We start from the raw sequence: 23,723 nt of genomic DNA, 5'->3' as shown, positions 1-23,723 counted from the left end.
TAGAGAAGTTTTGGGCTGATCTTATGGTAGGAACATTCACCTTGGAGTAACTATCAGAATGCCTGGATTTGGACAATACGACTTATTTGAGTTCAAAGAGCAGGTTACAGGACTGTGTTGGGCCACTTTGCTGGCATTTACGCCTGTGCCACAATTTGGGCCGGGATTGTTTTCAGTGAAACACACCATCTTAGGAGTAAGGCTGCATAGGTGGAGACAGAGAGCTCCAGCCTCTCTTGATGGAGCTACCCATTTTACCAAGGTAACTCAGAAACTGGTGATTAGCCAAAATGGCTTAAATCCATTCACAATGTGATCTTCGCAAAAGATGGCTTGCACTATACCAGTCCACTGTTTCAAAACCTTCCACACCTTCCCACTGTTGTCAGGACAAGGAACAGACTCCTTTAAATGTCCTGAGGCACCCTGCAAACTCATCTCTGGCCACTTTCCCTGGGTGACAGGCCTCAGTTCTTTGAAAGCTCCATGTCCCAATCTCCTTTCCCTTCTTACCTTCCCATAAGCCATGGAATACCAACCACCACACCCCTCCCCACCTGCTCTTCCCTTGTGATTTCTTACTTGGGACCCAGGGCAGGCAAATATGGAGGCTATAAATGTTTGTTACTCACCACTTCCCTCAAGATTGCACCGTTTTATAGCTTTTTTCCTACTGCCCTGTGGCAAAGCTGGAAAGCTGGGCCTCTCAGAACTTTGACAGCCCACAGAGGTGGATGCAGCCTGAGACCCAAAGTCAGTAGTCAAAGGCAGGGAATCCTGTACTCGTAAGCTATTCTCCCCCTCCATTCCTCCTTTCTTTCCACACTGCACACATCCACTTTTCAGGGCCAGGTTTGGATTTATGGCTGAAAACTCAGTGTAAGTATTTACAATATCCCCTCTTCTTTCTTTTTCATGACTGAAGTATAATTGACACACAATGTTTTATTACTTTCAAGGGTACAACATACTGATTTAACAATTCTGTGTATTACTCAATGCTCACAATATATGCAGTCACCATACAGTGTTATTAAGTTATTGACTATATGCCTGATGCTGTACTTCTCATCTCTGTGACCTATTAATTTTATAATTGGAAGTTGGTACCTCTTAATCTACTTTATTTTGCCCATTCCCCCACCCACCCCCCTCTGGCAACCACCAGTTTGTTCTCTGTATTTAAGAGTCTGTTTATTCATTCGTTTTGTTTTTCAGATTCTACATATAAGTGAAATCCTATGGGATTTGTCTTTCTCTGCCTGACTTATTTCACTTAAAAGCATAATACCTTCTGGGTCCACCCATGTCATCTCAAATGACAAGATCTCATTCTTTTTTTATGGCTGAGTAACATTCAGCCATTTTGTGTCTGTATGTGTACATGTGTGTGTGTGTTTGCGTGTGTGTGTGTGTGTGTGTGTGTAAACCATACATGTATATACACCATATCTTTGTTCATTCATCAATGGACACTTGAACTGCTTCCATATCTTGGCTATTATAAATAATGCTGTGATAAACAGGGGTGCATATATGGTCAATTAATCTATGACAAAGGATGAAAGAATATATAATGCAGAAAATACAGTCTTTTAAATAAATGGTGCTGGAACAACTAGACAGCTACATACAAACGAATGAAACTGAACCACTTCCTTATACCATTCACAAAAATAAATCAAAGTGGATTAAAGACCTAAATTTGAGACCTGAAACCATAAAAGTCCTAAAAGAAAACATAGGCAGTAATTTCTTGGCCTTAACAACATATTTATGGATAGGTCTCCTCAGGCAATGGAAACAAAAGCAAAATAAACTATTGGGACTACACCAAAATAAAAAGCTTTTGCATAGCAGAGGAAACCATCAACAAAACAAAAAGGCAGTGTAGTGAATAGGAGAAAATATTTGCAAATGATGCATCCAATAAAAGGCTAATATCCAAAATACATTAAAAAAATGTATACACACAAAAAATGTGATTAAAAAATGGGCAGAGGACTGTTATTCAACATAGTATTGGAAGTCTTAGCCTCTGCAATCAGACAACACAAAGAAATAAAAGGCATCCAAATCGGCCAGGAGGTCAAACTTTTCACTCTTCGCAGATGACACTATACTCTATATGGAAAACCCAAAAGATTCCACCAAAAACTGCTAGAATTGAATCATGAATTCAGCAAAGTTGCAGGATATAAAATCAACACACAGAAATTGGTTGCATTCCTATACACCAACAATGAAGCGACAGAAAGAGAAATCAAGGAATCAATCCCATTTACAGTTGCACCAAAAACCATAAAATACCTAGGAATAAATCTAACCAAAGAGGTGAAAAATCTATATGCTGAAAACTATAGGAAGCTTATGAAAGAAATTGAAGAAAACACAAAAAAATGGAAAAAGATTCCATGCTCCTGGATAGGAAGAACAAATATTGTTCAAATGTCGATACTACCCAAAGCAATCTACATATTCAATGCATCCCTATCAAAATAACACCAGTATTCTTCACAGAGCTAGAACAAATAATCCTAAAATTTGTATGGAACCAGAAAAGACCCTGAATAGCCAAAGCAATCTTGAAAAAGAAAACCAAAGCAGGAGGCATCACAATCCCAGACTTCAAGCTATACTACAAAGCTGTAACCATCAAGACAGTATGGTACTGGCACAAGAACAGACACTCAGATCAATGGAGCAGAATAGAGAACCCAGAAATGGACCCACAAACGTATGGCCAACTAATCTTTCACAAAGCAGGAAAGAATATCCAGTGACATAAAGACAGTCTCTTCAGCAAGTGTTGCTGGGAAAACTGGACAGCGACATGTAGAAGAATGAACGTGGACCACTTTCTTACACCATACACAAAAATAAACTCAAAATGGATGAAAGACCCCAATGTAAGACAGGAAGCCATCAGAATCCTTGAGGAGAAAGTATGCAAAAACCTCTTTGATCTTGACTGCAGCAATTTCTTACTGAACACGTCTCCAGAGGCAAGGTAAACAAAAGCAAAAATGAACTACTGGGACCTCATCAAAATAAAAAGCTTCTGCACAGCGAAGGAAACAATCAGCAAAACTAAAAGGCAACCGACAGAATGGGAGAAGATATTTGCAAATGACATATCAGATAAAGGGTTAGTATCCAAATTCTATAAAGAACTTATCAAACTCAACACCCAAAAAACAAATAATCCAGTGAAGAAATGGGCAAAAGACATGAATAGACACTTCTCCAAAGAAGACATCCAGATGGCCAACCAACACATGAAAAAATGCTCAAAATCACTCATCATCAGGAAAATGCAAATCAAAACCACAATGAGATACCACCTTGCACCTGTCAGAATGGCTAACATTAACAACTCAGGCAACAACAGATGTTGGCAAGGATGCGGAGACAGAGGATCTCTTTTGCATTGTTGGTGGGAATGCAAGCTGGTGCAGCCACTCTGGAAAACAGTATGGAGGTTCCTCAAAAAACTAAAAATAGAACTACCCTATGACCCAGCAATTGCACCACTAGGCATTTATCCAAGGTATGCTGTTTCAAAGGGACACATGCACCCCCACGTTTATAGCAGCACTATGAACAATAAAGTATGGAAAGAGCCCAAATGTCCATCTGTGGAAGAATCGATAAAGAAGAGGTGGTATAGAGATACAATGGAGTATTACTAAGCAATCAAAAATAATGAAATCTTGCCATTTGCAAGATGGCAACTGGATGGAACTGGAGGGTATTATGATAAGTGAAATTAGCCAGTCAGAGAAAGACAAAAATCATATGACTTCACTCATATGAGGACTTTAAGACACAGAACAGATGAACATAAGGGAAGGGAAACAAAAATAATATAAAAACAGGGAGAGGGACAAAACAGAAGAGACTCATAAATATGGAGAACAAACTGAGGGTTACGGGAGGTTACTAACTAGGGGGATGGGCGAAATGGGTAGGGGGCACTAAGGAATCTACTCCTGAAATCATTGTTGCACTATATGCTAACTAACTTGGATGTAAATTTTAAAAAATAAAAAATAAAATTTAAAAAAAATGGGCAGAAGACTTGAAAGACATACAGATGGCCAACAGATACATGAAATGATGTTCAACATCACTCATCACCAGGGAAATGCAAACTCAAAACCACAGTAAGATACCACCTCACACCTGTCAGAATGGCTAGTATGAAAAAAGACAAAAAATAACAAGTGTTGGCGAGGATGTCAAGAGAACCCTCTTGTACTGCTGGTGGGAATGCAAATTAGTGCAACCACTGTAGAAAGAACACGGATGTTCCTCAAAATATTAAAGACAGAGCTACCATATAATTCAGTAATTCCACTGCTTGAGCATTTACCCGCCCAAAAAAATAAAAACACTAATTTGAAAAGATATACACAATACCCACTCTTCTAACTAGATCCCCCCAAAAATGATCTTTTGTTTTGCTGAAAAGATGATGGTGGGTGCAAAAGAATGCAAAAGGATGCAAAAGAATGAGACCAAGACTAAACTATACTACATGATAAAAGGACATAAAGATCCTGAGGGACAAGGCCTGGATGACTGTGGCTGGAGAGATGGGAGAGGGAAGGGGAGGCAGGTCATGTCTCAGTTACTGGTCACAATCTAAAGGAAGCCATGCTCACCCTCCAAGCAGACAACTGCCCTCCTTCTCCCTCAAGGTACCTGGTGCCTAATAACTCTAACTTTGGGAAATCTTTCCTTATGTACTTCAGAGAAGACTCCCTTTTCCCTACGGGTCATAGTGCAGAAAGGGGAAACAGAAAGAGGAAAAGTTCCTAGAGTTCACAGAATTCTCTGTTCACCCCCTCACAGAGACCACATGGGGACCACAGCAGTGAGTACAAGCGCCAGGCTAGTCTGACTACAGAGCCTCCTCAAAAACCCTGCTGTACCTTGCTTCTCAGAAGCAGCCTGCTGGCCATTCAGCATTCACATGTCTACCCAGCCCTCCCCAAACTCAGTGGAGAGACCCTGCCCTCCTAGTCTCTGCAACCTAAGGTTCTAGAGACATGCTTAATTCCCAGTTGTTTTCACCCCACCTCCAATCACCAATTCCATATGGCCTGCCTTCAAAATATGCCCAGGATGTGACCCTTTTCTCATCAGCCCCACTTCTACAGCCTGGCATGGGCCTGCATCCTGCCAGGCCCTGCTTCTACGCTGGCCCCCTGCATCCCCCTCACAGAGCCTGGGTGACCACAGGGATGGTTGTAACATATACCAGATCTCAGCACTTCTCAGTTGGACCCTTGACATTGCCCCCCAATTCCAAATTCCTGGCCATGGTCTATACAGCCCTCACAGAAATGTGCCCACCTCAGGCCCTTTTGCTCTACATGTTCCCTGGGGTCATCTCCCCCTTTGAGACTCTCAAACATCATCTTCTCAATGAGGCCCACCCTGACCATCCCACTAAATACCACCTGGGCCTCCCAGAACTCCTGGGCTTCTCCATTCCAATTATGTTCTCCTTTTTCATGGTGCCTATCACCTTGTAACTTACCAAACAATTTACTTATTATGCTTTTCATATATTATGTGTTGGTTATTTTATTTATATTATACATACCTTATTATATATAATTATGCATTGTTTATTATTGAGTGTCTGTCTACCCCACTAAACTATAAGACCCACAAGAGCAGGACCTGTATATGTTCTACTTACTGATGTTGTCCAAAGCACCTAGAAGAGTGCCTGGCACCAAAAAGATATGTTCTGAAGGCATGAACTAATGTATGTTTGTGTACACATACAGATGGATGGGAGAAGAAGAAGGAAGAAGTGTGATCAGTGCGTCCACCTGTCCTGAGGACCAGAGCTAAGATGGGGGTTATGGGGTAGAGGAGGAAGAAGAGGAGGAGGAGGAGACATAGAAGATGAGATGTGTGAAAGGAAAGAGCATGGTTTTGAAGTCACTACCCTGGGGGTGGAGGGGGACTCCCTGGATGGCGTAGAGGAAAAAGAAAACCAGGGAGATGCTGGAAAGCAACTGAGGACCATCAGGCGGGTCCCCAGGAGATATCCCCGGGGCAAGACCATAGTGAGAGGTGCAGCAGACCCAAGAGTCTGGAAAAGGGCCCCATGATAGCTCCCAGAGCGGATGGCAAAGGTAGGAAACACAGCATTTTTGGAGCTACGGAATCCTAAAGAGCTTGGTAATCAAGAGGCAAAACCTCCCTAAATAGCACTATTCGAAGATCATAGTAAAACAAACAACAGATGTGACATGTTACCAAATCACAAGATGAAAATACCTTTTTCCTCGAAAAGGCCCAAGGGATCTTTTTCTACAATGAAGAGAATCTAGTCTTAATGTGACTAACTATTTCTAACAAAGAGCTTAAAAATTTAAAGATCTCTTCATATAACCTTCAGCTCCTGGATGTAATCATTCCTTCCTATGCATTAACCTTATAAGTAAGCAAGCATTGTGTAAAGAAGCTCTGTTGCAACCCAATCAACATCTTTGTAAATATCTGTGTGTTTCCAGAAGCAATTAGTAAGTCTGAGTGCTGAGTACAAGGAACAGTGGAGAATCAATCACACGCACAAACAGATACCATTCCCAGAGCTCATACACTTATACACCGCATGGCCCTGGAAAGGCATTCAAAAATTCATTCTTTATCCTCAAGATCAACAGCCTCCTACATCTCTCCAGCCTTCCCCTTCTTTCAAACCCATGGTGTCATTTCACTGTTCACCCAGCTGGTTCTACAAACATCATTTCCTCCACTGGGAGTCAAACATCATTCCCCCAAGTTACTTAACCCATCTGAGCCTCAATTCCCCTCAGTTCCCTGCCTGAACAGGGAGATAACAGGAGCAGGAAGCACGTGTGGATGCAGTGAGATGGCAGGTGCTGTTGCTGTCAGAACTTAAGAGAGCTCTACACAGGAGATAACAGACTTGTGTCCACTCTCCGGTAACTGAGCTTTCCCAGGCTCCCTGTACCTGCCCTCTGGCTGGGCCAGAACCTCCCATTTATCAAGAAGCCAAACAATTTCAACAGTCAAGGACTAGGATGTTTCAACACTCAAAGTTGACCCTGAGGCACAGCAGGATTCACTGAGGTTTTTAAATCATCAAAGAAAGGTTCAACTACATGCTTGCATGCATGCAGATTTTACTGTATTCTAAACTTATTTGAAAAAAAAATGTATGATGAGCATTTGGCACTGTTTCTCCATGTGTGTTCCAACAGGTTTTACACAATAAAAGGGCTCTATTGTCAGAGTTGGAAACTGTTGTCTCTGCCTGCTCAGAGTTCATCCCTTCCCTTGCCTGGAAACTCTACGGCTTCCTTTGGGGACCCACCCCATCCCAAGCCCTCCCATGTTCATGTAGCTTGCATGGGGTTGACCCCAGCCGTAAACACTACTCAGTCCAGGGGTGGACACTGATTCAGTCCTGGACAGGGAGGATTTTCATTCTCCCTGGCCATGGCAATCAGTTCAGAAAGGACCACGAGTCTCAAGCCAGGCAAGAAACTCATTTCAGGGATTTTTTCTGGAACCCCTGGGAAGGAGAAGCCCTTTAGCTAAAGAGATGTTGTGAGCTTAAAATCGCTGGAAACCATCACGTGGAAAGGGCCTGCCTAAGAAGGCAATGCAGAAGAAAATAAAGGCAAAAGATGAAGACCAAGCACCCATTGCATCCTTCAAGCCCCTGGATTCAGCTGTGCCTGAAGCCCACAGATAAACCCCTAGACTGTTCAATTGCCTGAACCAAAAAATTCCCTTTTCACTCGTGCACTTGTAATTGCAATAATACTGATCCATGAACTGGGTTATACAAAGTTAAGCAACGTTCCTTTAATATAGGGTTTCAGAGAGCCTTCAAAATATCATTATGCAATATGAATCTCAAACTCCCAAACTTCTATGTCCAATGAACTTTTTTGAAGACCATATCACAGGACTTTTATTCCATAGAAAACACCTTCATAAAGGCTAATAGATATTACCTGTAGGTTAACTTCATATTAAAATACTCCAAAGCTCCAATCCCTTATAATTCTGGACAAATGAGACAAATGGGAATTCATTTACCCAACTCTGTTGATGCATTTGGCCAGACTTGAAAAGTGTATGTGTATAATTTTTTATAATTTTTATTAAATGGGGGTGATAAGCATAAACTATGGTATATTTTTCCAGACTTAATAAAATACGTGTGTATGTACATGTGCAAGTGTGTGTATACACACACACACACACACACACATGTACATTATTTTAAATTATTACATTGAGGTCATAATTCCTGAGCTGCTATACTTTTGAGTTCTGCATTTTAAACCATTTTTTGGTCTCTAGCCCCACTGCCAGGCTGTCACCCCTTTCCATTTAGTTGTTGGCTTCTAGCAGAAGAGCCCTGCCCCCGTCCCGCCCTTCTGAGGGCTAGTAACCCAGATAAGAGAAACTCATTGGAACTGTGTGTGAAAGAAAGAAAGAAAGAAAGAAAGAAAGAAAGAAAGAAAGAAAGAAAGAAAGAAAGAAAGAAAGAAAGAAAGAAAGAAAGAAAGAAGAAAGAAAGAAAGAAAGAAAGAAAGAAAGAAAGAAAGAAAGAAAGAAAGAGGAGGAAGAAAAAAGGAAAGGAAAGGAAAGGAAAGAGAGAAAGAGAGAGAGAGAGAGGAAGAAAGGAAGGAAGGAAGGAAGGAAGGAAGGAAGGAAGGAAGGAAGGAAGGAAGGAAGGAAGGAAGGAAAAAGGAAAGGAAAGAGAAGGGAAAAGAGAAAAAATGAGGGAAAGGAGCCAATATGAGCAGAGTGAGGGCCAGGATCAGGGGTGCATAAAGTACCTGAGTTTCCATACATGAAATTTGTCAGTGATTTTAGCAACTTAAAGCCAGCGTGTGTCCAGGTTCTACCACAGTTTTGGACATGGAAGGTTCCAAATAACTGGCCTTCGAATATGGGAGGTGTTCTAACACTGAGCCAAGCAGAGAGACTCTCCATGTTGATAGCAAGCACTGAACTCTACTTAGAAACTTTAAAATGAAAAGTGGGTTGTTTTTTTAAGCCTGGGAGATCCTTTTGTGCCAAAAATTCCATTTCTTAGTTTATAAGTCATTCACTGGCATAGATGCCAAATTTTCGTCATTTTTCATGCATTCTGTCTGCCTATGTTTCTCAAGTAGCTATTTGCCTGTTTAAAGGGTATTCGTGGGCTCCCCTGTTTTATGATCCTATCACATGAAATGGATGGGAATCTAGGACATGAGGGAGTAACCATGCTGCCTCCTTGGCAATGAAAGAATAGCCTTGGCCCTGGGTAGATTGGCAGGGTGCAGGTGGCAGGCAGGTTGGTCTGGGTAGTAAAAGCCCAAGACAAATCAGTGTTAGATTCAGTCACAGGAGTGAAAATTTCCTGAATCCTTTTGGTTAACATCAACCTGGGTTTGCTGCTGCACCAAGAGGGTTGACAAGAAAAAGCCATCAGGACTTCTCATATCAGCATCCAAGGATCCAGAGACAGGGACCAGGAGCACCTGTGGTACAGAAGTATGACTTAAAGCACAGCCCAGCCTAGCATTACCCTGATGCCTTTTCCAGAATCCAGAGCACATGTTCTGGAAGGCTCCAGGGCTCGTGTTGCACCCCCAAAGTGGGGAGGAGCCAAGCACCTGCTCAGCCAGCCTTGTGGAAATTCTGAGCCTACTCTGCCAAAGCAAACACCTCCTCCTGGCCCCCACCCCCAGTATTTACGCTCAGAAGGGCCTCTGTCTTCCTGCTTCCAGGATGCTGACCAGATGTGGACCTGGGTGATGGCAGGGCAGGCCTGAAGAGCCAAGGGATCATTTAATCTGCAGTTAGAACTCATGCACACCCCCACCCAGCCCACTAGCTTCCTCTTGGCAACTGCACAGCTGAAAAGCACTTTTAAAGGAAATAGATCCCTCAATTCATCTTTATGCCCGAGGTGACCAGATCCCAAAAGGGTGCATCACTGTGGAAAGGTGTGGTTGTGACAATGCCCCTGCCTTGGAGCAGTTCGCTTCACTCCTGCTTTAGATGCAGAAGCTTGGGGTGGGGCAGCCAGTTATTCTATGTATGTTATTTCAAACATGCTCACAGCAATGAGACTACAATGGAAGGTACCTGGCAGACACAAAGGGAAAGCAAAACCACGGGACAGAGTACTTGCTCCCCCAGCCTCTCCAAAATGGAGCCCCCGCCCTGGCCAGGACTGTGCCTCCTCGTGTCGCATCTGGGCTGTGGTCTCTGCTCAGTTGAGAGCTGTCTCTGAGCCCCTCAGACCTTCCCTCTGTGAAGTTGCTGGTGATGTGTGAGAAGGGTGAGAGGGAGGATAGGTGAGGCCAAGGATGCAGGGAGGGGAGTGCCGTCTGATGCTGTCTGCACAGCCTTGGGAAACAGCTGGGGTTTCAGAAGCCCAAGCCAGGGCTCCCTTCACCTGTACCTACCAGTTGGCCTGGTACTTATTCTACACTGCCCACCTCTGCCCTTCTGCCTAGTCAGGGGTGAAACTCACCCTCCAGGTATGCTTTCCAGTTGAGAAAACCCCCAACAAAATCCCATTCGTGCCTTATCACCTCCACGTGGCTCCATCCATGCAAGGCCAAGGGGCAGGCTGCCTGCCTGTGCCGCTCTCCTTCCTGCCCCACTCACATACACCATATTAAGCTACAAAAAAATCAATAATGAAATTACCAACACCATAGTGAGCAAGATGGGAGGAGGACCGTCAGTGGACAAGGGATTTCAAGAAATGTGAAGTCGACAAGAGGCAGAGGGGAGAAGGAAGACTGACGAGTGCAGAAGGGGAAGCTTACTCTGCCAAAGCAGAGAGCAAAACAGTCACAAGAGAGTCAGAGCTGACAGGGAGCAGGTCTGCAAGGCAGAACCAGGCAGGGGTTTGAGGCTTGAAACACTAGCTACACAGAAAGCAGGGGACAAATGGTGCTAAGGATGGGGATGGCTAAAAGAACCACTTACGATGGCCCCACCATCTCCACCCTCCAGACCTGGCCTACAATCTTACCTTACCTTACTTACCTTACCTACCTGGCCTACAATCTTAGAGTCAAGCCAAAAAGGGAGGGCTCTGGGGGCGCCTGGGTGGCGCAGTCGGTTAAGCGTCCGACTTCAGCCAGGTCACGATCTCGCGGTCTGTGAGTTCGAGCCCCACGTCAGGCTCTGGGCTGATGGCTCGGAGCCTGGAGCCTGTTTCTGATTCTGTGTCTCCCTCTCTCTCTGCCCCTCCCCCGTTCATGCTCTGTCTCTCTCTGTCCCAAAAATAAATAAAAAAACGTTGAAAAAAATTTTTTCAAAAAAAAAAAAACAAAAAGGGAGGGCTCATCCTCACAGACAGTGACCCTTGAGAAAATGCAACATTTGAATGCAGGTCCTTTAACCTGTTCTTAGTGCTCTGTTTCTACCTTAACTGGGGGGGCAAAGTAGAGAGCAGGTTCCTAATCACCAAAAAAATGAAAGTGGTGTGCTGGGGTCATCATTCCTGTATGTGGCCCACTGTCCAGGGGACCAGGGGATATTACCTGCCCCACTGACAAAGGCACCACCCCATGCATGACACAGGCAGGGAGACACCGTTGTGGAGAGTGGGGCCTCATCTGCTGGGATGCACCATATCCCAAACCAGAAGACCATGCCCAACCAGCCCAGGGATTCCACACCAGCAAATCTCACTAGCTGCAGCCCATCAGCCACACTCGGAGACTGCTTACTCGGATAAGATGGAATTTGCCATCTTTGGGCTTCAAAAGCCCTATCCCTGTTTTCTTCCCCAGAACCTCACCCCAAGCGTACTGGATCCTGCGCTGGAGCAGGTTCCCTGCTTGGCCATAAAACTCTTCCCTCTGCGTTTGTTCTTTGATCTCTAATAATTTTTCTTTTTTAATATGCATAAAGCCTTGAGATGCTGGGCTATGGTAGGTGATTAAGGACCCACTTCATTCTCACAGCGGGAAAATTATACAATAAAATTATACATTTGTACATATTTCTGAGTGTTTGGCAGCTTCCATTACCAGGGTTTGTTGGACACAATCCTACCAGGTGTTAGAGCAGTGCATGCACACGTGGACAGGTGTTTTAAAAGAGGTGTTTCCAACAAACTCTTAAGTGGAAGCTGGATACACAGAACTGATGAAAAGGAGCAGGAGAGGAGAACTAAGTCCCCATCTGCTCAGCTCACCTTGTTTCCCTCCTCCTGACTCCAGTTACTTCCTAAAATGACACTTCCAGGGAGCACAGGTAGGAACCCCAACTCAGAACAACTAAAAACTAACTCAATTATATGGGGAAAAAAAGCAATTATGGAACTATATGGAAACTATATACGATGAAAAAATAAAACAAGCAGTTAGGCTTACCTTCGCACATGTAAACAATGACCGATAAAATCACGAGTAGATTCCGTTAGGTACAACTCAGCAACCATCTTCATTATCCTCATCGCCATCACCATCATCCTCATCTATGTTTAATGAGAGTTACCCATGAGCCAGGGCCAAGTGATTGACCTATATTCTATCATTCAACACACACAATGAAGCCATAGGGCCAGTAATGCTATTATTCACATTTTAACGAATTTGACCAAGGTCTCATAACTAGCAGTGACAAGGGCCAAGAAGCAAACCCAGGTCTGCTGGGCTCTCTCTTTACATGTTGTTAGCCACTGGGTTCCACTAGTCTCCTAACAGCCACTTGTATCGTCCCTTAAATAATTTCTGTGTTTTCTGAATTTTTTACTGTATTAACCACTTTCATAATAAAGAGATTTTGAGACCAAAATGGACAGACAGAAGAGAGCAGATTCTTTAATTCTGGTAGAAGTGGGCAAGGTAGAGATGCCCTAAGTGGCTCATCTAGCCTGAGGTCACCTGGAGGTAACCCCTAAATGTCACAAAGGAAGGACTCAGAGGAAATTCCTCACCACAAGAGGGCTAGCACTCTTCAACAGGCCAGGTCCATCCATCCTTCTTCAGCTTCTTTGTAGTCATCAGAAACATTAGAAAAGCTTATTGGTCTTGATATACAGAGCATGGTCCTATAACTAAGAGGAAAGGAAGAAGCAGGGAGTATGAGAGAACTAAAATTCCCAATCTACCAAAACAGACCATGTCTAAAATCGTTAAGTCAACAGACAACAATATATGTATATGATTTAAGAATATGAAGGAAAATATTAGCAGAGACAGATAAAATAATGTTACATTTTTCTCTGGGGAACCAATAATGGGGGAGGCCAAGAGGCTGGAGCATAAGAGATTGTTGCATTTTTATAAGCATTTAGCACCATTTGGCTTTCTAAGTCAACTGCCAATATTTTTGACTTGTAAAAAATGATGAAATAAAAATAGAACTCACCCTCCTTAGTGGTCTCCTTTAGCTTAATGCACTCCAGGAAGGAGCTCAGAGAGAATGTGGTTTGATGGTGTTTGTGGAACCACGTGATCTGGGACGTGGCAGATGGGAAGTACCTGTTGCCATGGGAAGAGCACTGGATCTTGAATCAGAATGCCTGGGTTCTAATCTTGACCTTGGTGCTCTAAACTCTGTGGCCTTGGGCAAGGTACATAACCTCTCTGAGCCTTTCTACCCCATAAAGGCAGGTAGGTATCCAGACCCCATATAACCAACAAGAGGATTAAATGATTTTTATCCCAATTCAGTGATACAAACCAAACTTCATAGTGAGGCTGCGAGGCATGGGACCTCAGAGGTCTGGGCCAGGCAACTAAGAGGCACAGAAAGACTGGACCCCAGATAAAAGATACAGGTTTCTTGCCCATGAACCAGGCACTGAGCCTAAAACCAAGTCTCTAGTTCAGATTTGAACTGAAGTCTCCTCCCCCACACACCGTTCCCAAGATTTCTAAGACTATGGAATATATTTGGGGTTCTGTGGGCTCAAAAGGGAGGTAAGTGTCCCTGGTGTCAGCCTGCATCCCTCTGAGTGAGGTTTACCCAGAATCCATCTGACCCTGGCATAAATCCTCTTGGACAAAATCTTTGCTCAATTCTTTCCAATTCAAAAAAAGGGGACACCTGTGTGGCTCAGTTGGTTAAGTGTCCAACTCTTGGTTTCAGCTCAGGTCATGATCTCACAGTTTGTGGGTTCAAGCCCCATGTCAGGCTACACTCTGACAGTGCAGACCCTGCTTGGGATTCTCTCTCTCTCTCCCTCTCTCAGCCCCTCCCCCCACTTTCTCTCTCTCTCCCTCTCTCCCTTTCTCTCAAAGTAAATAAATAAAAATAAACTTTAAAAACATCACCAAATTACCTAGTCTTAGAATCAAGCCCTACACCCAAAAGAGAAACCTCCAGCCTTTTCTCCAAGACAGGGTCCAACTCATCACTATGTCAAGCTTCACCACAAGTCTGGTCACAGCTGTCATTTTAAAAAAAAAGCAGGTCCAGCCTTCCAAGAACCAGCCCAGCACAGAGCAATTATTCCAGGCTCCAAGAACTTAGAAGAGCCCACAGTTTCTGCTCACAGCCCAGGGGGGCGCCTGCCAACTACCTGGTTGAAAAGGGGCCCTTTTTCCCCCTCCACTCTCTGGAATCAGAGCCAGCACTGGTTTGGGGGTAAGAGAGACCTGTCACGTCCATGCTCCCCTGAGACTGCCACAGGCTCTCTTTCTCCCCCACCCCCTCCATTTCCTGTGACTGAACAGCACTATTCAGACAGCACTACTCTTGGCTGGTATGTCAGGGTGTGAAAAGGTAGAAGGGATGTCCTGTAAAGCAGCCCTGGGCACAGAGAACACAAAACTCCAGACTGGACACAAGGTACTCTCACTAGTACTGGGATGCGATGGGGGCTGGAGTCTGGAGTCTCCCCAGAGGTCTCAAGGAACACACGCTGTTCTCTGCAGAGACAGCCTGTGGGGTGAACACACAGACCTGCAGACCCATTCCCCCCCAAACAAAGTTTATTTTTTAGCACTTCATACTTGGCAAGGGTCAATTATGATGGCAATCCATGCAATGGTTAAATTAATAAAATACTTCTGGTTCAGAGAAAAACCCTTCAGACCAGCTTTGATTCCATCAGCACAAGGTAAGGGACCAAGGGGGCTAGGCAGCCAACAGAGGGTAAAGGGGAGTATTTAGCCAGTGATTAAATGTCATTTTCCTTGAGTCAAGCGATTCTCATTTTATTCAAGTGTCCTGGAAATGATGCTGAAGACTTTTTTTTTTTCCACTTTGGGGAATTCTTTTTTGGCCAACAAATAACTCTCAATCATCTGCTTTTAAAAGTATTGCGCAATTTCTAAGTAACAGCTTTTTAAAAATCAGGCTGACACTGCCAACTCTCGCTGGTTGGGGTTTTCCGAATCACCTACAGAAAGACGGCTGCCCTGCTGAGAGCCTGTCCGGGAGACCGGACTGTATATCTTGTGCCCCAAAGCATCCGTTTCCTCAAAAATGTAGCCAGGAGGCTCAGGGTATGAAGCCAGGCACCTGCCCATGTCCTTGGGAGTAAAGCTGATGGTGTATGTGGTCTGGCCCTCCACAGGGATATTTCCTCGGGAGCCAGCCCAAGGAGGCTTACAGCTTTTGGTATTGATGGGTGGGTGGGGCACATAGTGAGCCCGCGTGGTAGTCAGACAGTCCAAGGGCTCAGTGGGAATGTTCAGCTGGGGAATGGGTTTGGCTGGCTCCATGCGCATCCCCGGCCACTGCTTGTAGTCGTCCTTGGTGGTAGTGGAGCTTTCAAAGCGGCCACCCTTCTTGACTGAGATCACTGGCCGGAAGGACTGAGCTGGGGCACCCTTAGGGTACATGTAATGGGCCTGCACTGTTGTCAGAAGGTCCATCTTTTCTTCAGGAGGGACATAAGTGACAGGAGCTTTGGAGAACATCTGGGGCGTTGGCCAAGCTTGGTACTTGTCTCTGAACTCAGTGGTGTTAGAGAAAGGCGTTTCTAAACCACAGGACCTGGCTGGAGGTTTCAGACTCTTGGCTGGCTCTCCCATCAGGCCCCGGAAAGACTCTTTATGGGTGGTAAGGCTTTCAAAGGGGATTTCACAGGGACTGAACTTTGCTGCCTCATACGCAAAGCGTTTCTCCACCGGGTGGGCCACATAGCTCATCTTGTAGTTAGTCAGATCCTCCAGGGGGATGTTACAGAGCTTGGGCATGGCGAGAGGCTTACAGCTCATGGTGCTCACTAGGCCCTTTACAGAATAGTCATCCTGGTGTGTAGTTCTACTATCAAACCTGGTTGATGCTGGTCGGTAATGGTGTTCCGGACGAAGTAGCTCTCGTCTTGGTTGGTTCCAGGGTAAATAATCAGCTGAAAATAAAACAGAAGTGGTAATCACTTACAAATCAAGTCCATATAACCTGCATGTATTCTAAGGGGCTCCAAAGCCTTAAACCAGTCTCCAGTGAGATGGTCCTTGAGACAAAGGAAGAATAGGTTCCTACCACCACCTCAACCAAGGATTTAATATTTCAACTTTATGGTACTTGCAGTTACTGTTCAGAACAGATACATTTATAGGAGTCTCATCATACCCCACAATGCCGCATGCAGGGATCTTAGAGGGTCCACCACTGTGGGAGGACCTAGTGATCTGATTCCCTCTGAGGAGTCCAACCACTGGCTTCTCCTGATCCAAGAACAGTTCTGTTCTCCTGTGGGGAAGTGCCCTTTCTGAATCAGCACAGAGTGACTGGGAAGATATGCATGCTGTAGTGAGACAGGGGATTCACAACCCCCCACTGGTGGGCCACCAGCCACACCAAACAGACCTCTCTTCCCATATTGTGACCATGATTGTATCCCTATAACCCACACATTTAATCCATATAAAGCAAATATGCTGCCCCAAGAGAATAGGGGCATTGTACTGGCTAGTGAGAGAATAGCAGCTGCCACCTGCATTGAGTTTATTATATGACAGTCAATGTTCTAAATACTTTCTATATGAACTCATTTAATCATCAGACAGGCCTAATCAGGTGGCTGCTTTCAATATTCCCATTTTAAAGATGCAGAAACAGAGGCACAGAGAACTTAGGGAAATTTGCCAAGGTCACTTGGCTAGAAGTAGAAAAGCATGAATGCAAATCCAGCTCCAGATTTCCTGGAGAAATTCCAGGAATTTCCTCCAGATTCCACTACCTGGTTCTGACAATCAAGGAACACGATGTACCAGCTAACTGTGCTCAGGAATTTCCATACATGACCTTGTTTCATCTTACAACCCTCTGTGATGGGTATAATTACCTCTATTTTACAGATTTCCTTTCTGTTTGTTGTTTCATATTTATTTAAGTTTTAATTTTATTTTTTATTTTTTAAAATTTACATCCAAATTAGTTAGCATATAGTGCAACAATGATTTCAGGAGTTGATTCCTTAGTGCCCCTTACCCATTTAGCCCATCCCCCCTCCCACAACCCCTCCTGTAACCCTGTTTGTTCTCCATATTTATGAGTCTCTTCTGTTTTGTCTCCCTCCCTGTTTTTATATTATTTTTGTTTCCCTTCCCTTATGTTCATCTGTTCTGTGTCTTAAAGTCCTCATGTGAGTGAAGTCATATGATTTTTGTCTTTCTCTGACTGGCTAATTTCACTTATCATAATACCCTCCAGTTCCATCCAGTTGCCATCTTGCAAATGGCAAGATTTCATTCTTTTTGATTGCCAAGTAATACTCCATTGTGTATCTATACCACCTCTTCTTTATCCATTCATCCACCGATGGACATTTGGGCTCTTTCCATACTTTAGCTATTGTTGATAGTGTATGGGGGTGCATGTGTCCCTTTGAAACAGCACACCTGTATCCCTTGGATAAATGCCTCGATTTATCTGGAGTCCAAGAGCAGGACTCAGAGAGGCTAAGAAATTTCTCTCAAAGTCACATGGCTAGGGAATTAAGAGTTGGAATTTAAACCACATAGTTGACTCCAAAGTCATGCTCTTCTGACAGCCTGTATTATAGTTAGGAGCACTGTGTATCTGGAGAGAATGAAGGTTCAAGAAAATGCTAGTGGAAAATAATCAGAGAATATTTGCAGAAAGAGGAGAATTTCAGCATGTTTGAAGAATGAAAAGAATTGGCCACCTATATCTACAGGATGTCTGTCTCAAGAGGAACATTTGCTGGGGGGGACTGAAATGGCCAAGATAACAAGAGGTCTGCACCCAAAGAAAACCTGCCCTAAGGATGGCCCCCATGCCTCCTGAGGAGGTTTTGTCCTCAGACACCACAAAAGACTTTTAAAGTAACTTCCCCACACAGATCTAAGGGGCAGCTTTGAAATTAACAATGTAGGTGAGAAAAATAGGACAGCAAACTATGTCATTCAAACACTTTGACACTGCTTCCGTTCTTTTTGTAATACTGGGCTCACACCAAAGTCCTACATTGCCCCCACTGTGCCTATCAATTACCAGATCTAAAGTAACCAGTATGAAATCCTAGTGGACCCTCTGAATCCACAGGGAATTCTCTTGTTTACAGCTTTACAAAGGATTAGTACAAAAGCAGCTTCTCAGGGGCCTTGGTTATATATAGCCAATACCCGTGGACTCCATAGGCACACTTTCTTTTAAAACACCTTTATTGAGATATAACCTGTATAACACAAAATACACCATCTTACATTTTTTAATTATTCAATAACTTTTACAGACCTGTACAACCAACACCAAAATCCAGTTATAGAACATTTCTACCCCAAAAGTATCGATCAAGACTATCTGCAATTAATCTTTATTCCCATTCCATCTGCTCTTGGTCTCTATAAATGCACACTTTCTATACATTTTATATAAATATAATTGCACAATATATAGTGTTTTGCACTTGGCTTTTTTCACGTAACATAATTGAGATTAATCCCTGTCGTAGCATGTATCAGTTCACTCCTTTTTTTTTTGAAATTTTTTAACATTTATTTATTATTGAGAGACAGAGACACGGAGCATGAGTGGAGGAGGGGCAGAGAGAGACAGAGACACAGAATCCAAAGCAGGCTCCAGGCTCTGAGTTGTCAGCACAGGGCTGACACAGCACAGGGCTCGAACTCGCAAACCGCGAGATCATGACCTGAGCCGAAGTCGGATGCTCAACCAACTGAGCCACCCAGGCGCCCCCAATTCACTCCTTTTAATTGCTGAATAGTATACATTATATGGATACACCAAATTTTGCTTATCAAATATTGATGAATATTTGGGTTGTTTATACTTTTTGGCTATTAGGAAATTTTCTGCTATGAACATTCATGGTCAAGTCTTTGTGTAGATATATATTTCATTTCTCTTAGGTAGATAGGTAAATGGTGTAACCTATGTTATATGGTTTATCTATGTTTAACTTTTTAAGATAGCACAAACTTTTCCAAAGTGAATGTACCATTTTACATTCTCACCAGCAATTTCTCCACATCTTCACCAACGCTTGTTGTTGTTGTTTAATCTTTATTTTTGAGAGAAACTGTGTGAGTGGGGGAGGAACAGAGAGAGAGAGGGTGACAATGCAAAGCAAGCTCCAGGCTCTGAGCTGTCAGCACAGAGCCCGACGTGGGGCTCAAACCCACAAACTGTAAGATCATGACTTGAGCCAAAGTCGGAAGCCTAGCCGACAGAGCCACCCAGGTGCCTCTTGCTATTGTGTTTTAATTACAGACATTGTAGTAGGTGTTTAGTGGAATCTCATTGCAGTTTAATTTAAATTTCCCCAGTAATGCATGATGGTAATAGAAATAAACACAGAGAGGGGCGCCTGGGTGGCTCAGTCAGTTAAGCGGCCGACTTCGGCTCAGGTCATGATCTCACGGTCCGTGAGTTCGAGCCCCGCGTTGGGCTCTGTGCTGACAGCTCAGAGCCTGGAGCCTGTTTCAGATTCTGTGTCTCCCTCTCTCTGACCCTCCCCCGTTCATGCTCTGTCTCTCTCCGTCTCAAAAATAAATAAACGTTAAAAAAAAAAAAAAAATTAAAAATAAATAAATAAATAAATACAGAGAGTTAAAAAGGAGCAGACACAAGAATATGTCCCAGATGAAAGAACAAGACAAAACAACAGAAAATGGGCTAAACAAAACAGAGGTAAGCAACATGCCAGACAGAGAGTTCAAAGTAGTGGTCATACCTTATGAAGATAAAAAGCTTCTGCATAGCAAAGGAAACAACCAACAAAATTAAAAGGCAACCAACGGAATGGGAAAAGATATTTGCAAATGACATATCGGACAAAGTAACCCAGTGAAGAAATGGGCAGAAGACATGAATAGACACTTCTCTAAAGAAGACATCCGGATGGCCAACAGGCACATGAAAAGTTGTTCAACGTCGCTCCTTATCAGGGAAATACAAATCAAAACCACACTCAGATATCACCTCACGCCAGTCAGAGTGGCCAAAATGAACAAATCAGGAGACCAGAGATGCTGGAGAGGATGTGGAGAAACGGGAACCCTCTTGCACTGTTGGTGGGAATGCAAATTGGTGCAGCCGCTCTGGAAAGCAGTGTGGAGGTTACTCAGAAAATTAAAAATAGACCTACCCTATGACCCAGCAGTAGCACTGCTAGGAATTTACCCAAGGGATACAGGAGTACTGATGCATAGGGGCACTTGTACCCCAATGTTTATAGCAGCACTCTCAACAATAGCCAAATTATGGAAAGAGCCTAAATGTCCATCAACTGATGAATGGATAAAGAAATTGTGGTTTATATACACAATGGAATACTACGTGGCAATGAGAAAGAACGAAATATGGCCTTTTGTAGCAACATGGATGGAACTGGAGAGTGTGATGCTAAGTGAAATAAGCCATACAGAGAAAGACCGATACCATATGGTTTCACTCTTATGTGGATCCTGAGAAACTTAACAGAAACCCATGGGGAGGGGAAGGAAAAAAAAAAAAGAGGTTAGAGTGGGCGAGAGCCAAAGCATAGGAGACTGTTAAAAACTGAGAACAAACTGAGGGTTGATGGGGGGTGGGAGGGAGGGGAGGGTGGGTGATGGGTGTTAAGGAGGGCACCTTTTGGGATGAGCACTGGGTGTTGTATGGAAACCAATTTGACAATAAATTTCATATATTGAAAAAATAAATAAATAAAATAATTAAAACTAAAAAAAAAAAAAAAAAAAAACAAAAACAAAGTAGCGGTCATAAAGATACTCACTGGACCCTAGAGAAGAGTTTCCAATGAAAACTTCAACAAAGAGACAGAAAATACTTTTAAAAGAACCAGTCAGGGGCACCTGAGTGGCTCAGTTGGTTAAGTGTCCAACTTTGGGTCGGGTCATGATCTCACAGTTCATGAGTTTGAGCTTCGCATTGGGCTCTCCATTCTCACCAAGGAGCCTGCTTCAGATCCTCTGTCTCCCTCTCTCTCTACCCCTTCCCCTGCTCATTCTCTCTCAAAAATAAACATTAAAAAAAATTTTAAAGAGCCAGTAATAGTTGTGTTTATTACAGCATTATTGACCATAGCCAAGGTATGGAAGCAATGCAAGTGTCGATTTATAGATGAATGAATAAAGAAGATGTGGTATATATACACAATAGATTATCACTTGCCCATGAAAAGGAATGAAATCTTGCCATGCAGGACAACATGGATGGACCTAGAGGATATTATGCTAAGTGAAATAAGTCAGACAAAAACCAATACCATATGATTTCACATGTATGTGGAATCTAAAAAAACAAAACAGGGGTGCCTGGATGGCTCAGTCGGTTAAGCATCTGACTTTGGCTCAGGTCATGATCTCACAGTTCATGGGTTTGAGCCCCATGTCAGGCTCTGTGCTGACATCTTGGAGCCTGGAGCCTCCTTCAGATTCTGTCTGTCTGTCTCTCTCTCTGCCCCTCCCCTGCTCACACTGTGTGTGTGTGTCTCAAAAATAAACGTTGAAAAAAATAATTTTTTTTTAATGAGCAACAACAACAAAAAACCCAGATTCTTAAATACAGAGAATTGTTGGCTGCCAAAGAGGGTCGTGAGGGTCATCTTACTGCCTTCAGTCCTCCATTGTTTCTGATGAGAACTTTGTTTTATTGTCATTTCCCTGTATGTGATGGGTTTTGTTTTTGTTTTTGTTTTTTTCATTTTTGCTTCTTTTCAAATCTTTGGCTTTGGCTTTCAACAGTTTGACTATTATGTGACTAAGTTTGGATCTCTGTTTATTCTATTTGGATTATGCTTCTCGGATATGTAGATTAATCTTTCTGCCTTTTTCTTCTTCTGGGGCTCCAATTATGAGTCTGTTGGTACAGTTGATAGTATCCCACAAGTCTGAGTTTACTTTCCTCAGTTTTTCCCTGTTGTTCAGATTAGATAATATTTGTTTATTTATCCCCATTTCTTTCTTCTGCCAGCTCAAATCTGGTGTTAAGTCCCTGGAATTATTTTGTTGCTATTGTTCTTTCAACTCCCGTGTTTTCATTTGATTTTATAACTTCCCTTTATTGGTATTCTCTATCTGATGGGAAATTGTCATATTTTTATTTCTTTAAACATGGTTTACTGTTGTTCTTTGAACATATTTATAACAGGTACTTTGAAATATTGTCTGGTAGGTCTAATATCTGGGCCCCTTCGGGGTTAGTTTTTATTCACTGCTTCCCCCCACCCCCTATTCATGGATTACATTCCCCTGTTTCTTTTTAGGCCTCATGATTTTTTGTTAAAACTCAACATTTTAGATAACATGCTATCCAGCAATTCTGGATTCTGACCCCACTGGAAGCTGTTTTTGCTGTTTAGTAACTTGCCTGCAGTAATTCTACACAGTTTTATCTCCCTTTAAGTGTGTGATCACTGATGTTTTTGCTTAATTTCCTTTTTTAATTGTTCTTAAGCCAAGATTCCTACAAGTCACCCTGGGTTAGCATTATTTAGTAATCAACCAATGACTGTCAAAAAATTATGCTTAAACACCTTAAGCCAGTATGGCTCTCACCCTCTGCTAATGACTGTGTGTGTGGGTTAAGGGACAGAGTCAAAGATCAGACAATTTACAATTCTGCCTTGGCTTTCAGTTCCTTCTGGGATTTCTCATGTCTCCTCTGTACCTGAACCAGGCATCGTAATCAGTCAGGGAAGGTGAGTAGATAACTAGGCCCTGTCTCTTTATCTTTCTTGAGCCTATATACTGCCTTACCCATATACAATCTTCTATACCACAAGGAGCTTTCTCATTCTCTGGATTTCCTTGTTAGATTTCTGGCTGGTCTGCTGGTCTGTTGCTCAACCCAACTAATTCTGCAACCCCACACTAGCTGCAAAAGTTGTATTCACTGATTTTTGTTGTTGTTGTTGCTGAGATCAGTATTGTTTTTACTGAAACCCCTGGGTACATATTGTACTCCAAATCAAGTTAGCCCCAACTGACAGGAGAGCTGCTAGTTCTCACAGCACAGCCTACCCAGGCAGAACCACCATGCAGATCAAACATGGGGGCACAGGTCATGGAAGCTGCCCCAGGATGAAACACCACAAACTCCCACTTTTTGTAATGATGGTTTAGCAGTTATTCTTAAATAAATGCTTCTCAATTCATTGTATGCCTGTAGTTGATTTCCAGAGCCCTAAAATAGTTGATTTTTATTGTTTGGTCCAGTTATATTATTGCTTTTTGGGAAGAGGATTTACTAAGCTCCTCACTCCACCACTCCGGAAGTGCTGACACCCCCACCCCCAGGCACAC

General features: G+C 43.2%; 1 protein-coding gene across 1 annotated transcript in view; it reads right to left on the bottom strand.

The window, feature by feature from the left end:
- Positions 1-15,167: 15,167 nt before the first annotated feature.
- Positions 15,168-23,723, bottom strand: part of SAXO1 (stabilizer of axonemal microtubules 1) — a 95,689-nt gene continuing 87,133 nt past the window's right edge. The window contains exon 4 of the mRNA XM_015066308.3: positions 15,168-16,336. Coding sequence (XP_014921794.1) covers positions 15,333-16,336 — 1,004 coding nt within the window. The 3' untranslated portion in view covers positions 15,168-15,332. The remainder of the gene's footprint in view (positions 16,337-23,723) is intronic.

Source organism: Acinonyx jubatus, chromosome D4 (genome assembly GCF_027475565.1).
Source record: "Acinonyx jubatus isolate Ajub_Pintada_27869175 chromosome D4, VMU_Ajub_asm_v1.0, whole genome shotgun sequence".
Classification (NCBI taxonomy): Eukaryota; Metazoa; Chordata; class Mammalia; order Carnivora; family Felidae; genus Acinonyx; species Acinonyx jubatus.
Note: the sequence above shows the minus strand (reverse complement) of the source record. Positions and strands in the feature narration are given on the sequence as shown.